Source organism: Pundamilia nyererei, unplaced genomic scaffold (genome assembly GCF_000239375.1).
Source record: "Pundamilia nyererei isolate P.nyererei 1_Seehausen unplaced genomic scaffold, PunNye1.0 scaffold00294, whole genome shotgun sequence".
NCBI classification, from domain to species: Eukaryota; Metazoa; Chordata; class Actinopteri; order Cichliformes; family Cichlidae; genus Pundamilia; species Pundamilia nyererei.
This window is the reverse complement of record NW_005187695.1, coordinates 341334-344775: the sequence shown is the minus strand read 5'-3', so window position 1 is coordinate 344775 and position 3442 is coordinate 341334. Positions and strand designations below refer to the sequence as shown.

At 38.1% G+C, this 3442-nt stretch overlaps 1 protein-coding gene across 1 annotated transcript in view; it reads right to left on the bottom strand.

Annotated features, from left to right (window-relative positions):
* Positions 1-1580: 1580 nt before the first annotated feature.
* The window catches only part of apom (apolipoprotein M), a 19363-nt gene continuing 17501 nt past the window's right edge, over positions 1581-3442 (bottom strand). The window contains exon 6 of the mRNA XM_013915370.1: positions 1581-1803. Within this exon, the coding sequence (XP_013770824.1) occupies positions 1581-1803 (223 nt within the window). The remainder of the gene's footprint in view (positions 1804-3442) is intronic.

Sequence of the window (3442 nt, the reverse complement as noted above, 5' to 3'; positions counted from 1 at the left end):
CCATAGACCAGTACCATAGACCAATGCCATAGACCAGTACCATAGACCAATGCCATAGACCAGTACCATAGACCAATGCCATAGACCAGTACCATGTGCAGTTCTATGGTCTCTTTTCTAGTTTTTTAAATGCAACTAATGGAGTGCCACTATTTATGCTAATGACTTGGGATAAAATGTAAATCCACCCATTAATTTTTTACGCATATGATACAATCATTTATTGTTGTGCTCACACAGCGAGCTTTGATAGTAACAGTCACAGCTGTGTCAGCTCAGACTAATTTTAAATGCACAAAAAACAAGGTCATGTTGCTCCTTATTTAAATAGGAGGGTGGCGGAAGTACTTGGGTATTGTGATTGATAATAATCTTTAAGCCACATATTGACTACCAGTTAAAGAAACTTTAGCAGGTTAAAGAGGCTGACGTTGGAGTTCATTTTCCAAAACTGATTGTGTTTCTCTTTCACTGCAAGGAAAAAGCTTGTTGCTAACATCGTTTTACCCCTACTTGATCACAGTGATATCATTTCCATGAAAACCCTGCTCATTCTCTCCCTCTGTTGGACTCTGTTTATCCCGGGGTATTAAGATTTCTCTTGCAGACATTAAAAGACAAATGACCTGAACTTGTCCTTGTTTTTGATATGATGGGTGTAAACATTAGATAGTTATTTTATTGTTTTTTTTTTTTAACAATTATAATATGTTTGTCTGAAACAGGTCTCTCTTTTAAGTGAGACCATGAGTCTCAGTGGGACTACCTGTATAAATAAAGGTTAAATTAAAAAAAAGAAATATTCAGACTTCATTACCTGGAATATGTCAGTTTTTCTTAAATAAAACAGCTCATTTTTATTGTAAGTATATATTTGTAATAGTATACACATAACAGGAAATAAGTGAAAGCATGTTTGTTTTTTTAATCTTTTCTCATTTTTGCAGTTTACTTATGAACAAACATAAGAAAGCGGTGAGATGACACTAGCTTTAGTCAAGAATCTGTGCCACTTGTTTGCTTTCATTCATCGCTGTAGATTGGCACAGGCTGTGGAAAAACTGAGACATGAAGATGACTCATGATGTTTTTTTCTCCAAACTGTGCTTCTGTACACTAAAAGAAAACTGAGAGAACATTAAGATGTGTTATTTATAGATAATGATAGTATAGTTTTCTGGTCCAGCCCAACAACTCATTTTATTGGGCTGTAAAGTTGTTGTTTTTTTAATCTATTATTGTTGCTCATCTAGTGTCTCACACAACATTACTTCTTCTTCTGCAGCTTAACCAAAGTCTGGGTTCCTTTTTGGAGGCCCAATGATGTTTTCAAAATTCATCCAAGGTTTCTCATTTTGCTCTTTACATTTAGCTGCCTCAATTTTAGGATATTTAAAAATTGCATGCAGGTCACTGTCAGTTTGGTATTATTTCTTGCACTGAAACCTGTGGATGTTTTCCAAGGCAGGCATAAACTGTTTCATAAAACTATCCCAAGAGAAATCAAATAAGTACCACCCAAAGGTAGAGTCGCACTCCTGCACTGTTTCTTTGCAGCAGATGGGTACTTAAATGACTGACTACCTCAGGCTGCTGAAGTCCTTCTTTGGAATACGTGTTGATTTGCATCCGACCAGGGAGGGACCTTTCAATGCATCCCTGTCTGATGCAGATTTTTCTCCCTTTCCATCATATGCTTCTCCAGCTCGTTTGAGGAAGGCACCAGTGGCACCAACCAAGCCAACCAAGAGGCAGAACTGCTCATCTCTGGGTCCTTCCCAAGGTCGCCTCATAGTTTGACACCTAAAAGGCAGCAAAGGAGAAACTTAGTCAGATGCTCAAACTAACTCAACCAGAGCTCTCTGAGGCCTCTCTAAAGACCAATCCTCATCTTTCTCTAAGTGGTGCATAGTTATATAACATGCGTTTTTGAGTTGTATTAAGACCTAAGCCCTACATAGCAAAATGAGGCTTCCATTACAATCCCCAATGTAAGAGTATTTTAAATGATTATTATTATTATTTTATGTCAGAGTTTTTAGGGAGACTCCACTCTTTTCAGTGAGTTCCCCGACTTGAAAGTTATTAAAAATCTGCCTGTACAGATTGGTTTTTGTGTGTAGTTTTTCAATCTTTTTGAAGTTTTATAATTTCCCCTTTTTATATTACTCTCTCTAAGGCTGAGCTCAGACGCTTGTGGAAAGACTTTCCTTTGCACTGCTTGTGTCAGTGATCTTAGTCTTACCACAGCTTGTGGCCATAAATGAGGGTCGGTAGTTTCTGTTCATGTGCTCTGATGTTTCAGCCAATATGTGTTTGAATTTGATAAGTTTCTATTACCATGATGAGCAAATATTCTGAAGTATACAAACTGGCTCACTGAGAACATTCCTCACTTGCTTTGCAGCAAAGTATGGCTTCTTGTGACAAACTGTCATGTTTGTGCTCGCTCAGACTTGGTTTTGGAAAGATTCTGTTTTGCTAAAGAAAAAGTCCAAATCAAACCACAATTTTTGTAAGGATAAGATGTTGTTTTGATAGAATAATATAGCAGCATTTGAAGTGGAAATCCACTTATGAGGATGAGACTCAGCATGAAAACAGTAGTGAAAGTTGCCTTTTGTGAAGACAGCAGTAAGAGATGAGAGCGAGAGGGTCTATTTCCATTTCTGTTTTTGGTTTCATGTTCCATGGGACATCCCCAACCAACCAGTCTGTGTTCTCCTGGATTATTTAAATGTCACAAACTTTCTCCAACCTTATTTCAATTGAGAGCAAACACACACATACAGACACACCTACACATACAACATGAAAAAGAAAAAGTAGTATGTGGGCTACTGGGTGCTGTCCCCACTCAAAACAAGAAAACATTTTCCCCATTGCTTCCTATACACCTAGCCTGTAATAGTAAAATGGTAAAACTAACAGGTATGAGTCCTTCTTTCAAAATACCTCCACAATATTTCCCACCAATAGGTCAGTTGTTATGTTCCAACACTACACCACAAAAAAACAAACTCCTTCATTTAGGACTTCACACTTCTGTTTTTGCGGTCCCATAAACCGCAATGCTACACACTGAGGTACATTAATAAAAAAGAACTCTCAAGTACTTGTTCATACATGACATGCTGTATATCAATTCAATTCAATTCAATTCAATTCAATTCAATTCAATTTTATTTATATAGCGCCAAATCACAACAAAAGTCGCCTCAAGGCGCTTCATAGGTACAGAGAAAAACCCAACAATTATATGACTCCCTATGTGCAAGCACTTTGGCGACAGTGGGAAGGAAAAACTCCCTTTTAACAGGAAGAAACCCCCGGCAGAACCAGGCTCAGGGAGGGGCGGGGCCATCTGCTGCGACCGTTTGCAGTGAGAGAAGGAAGACAGGATAAAGACATGCTGTGGAAGAGAGACAGAGGTTAATAACAG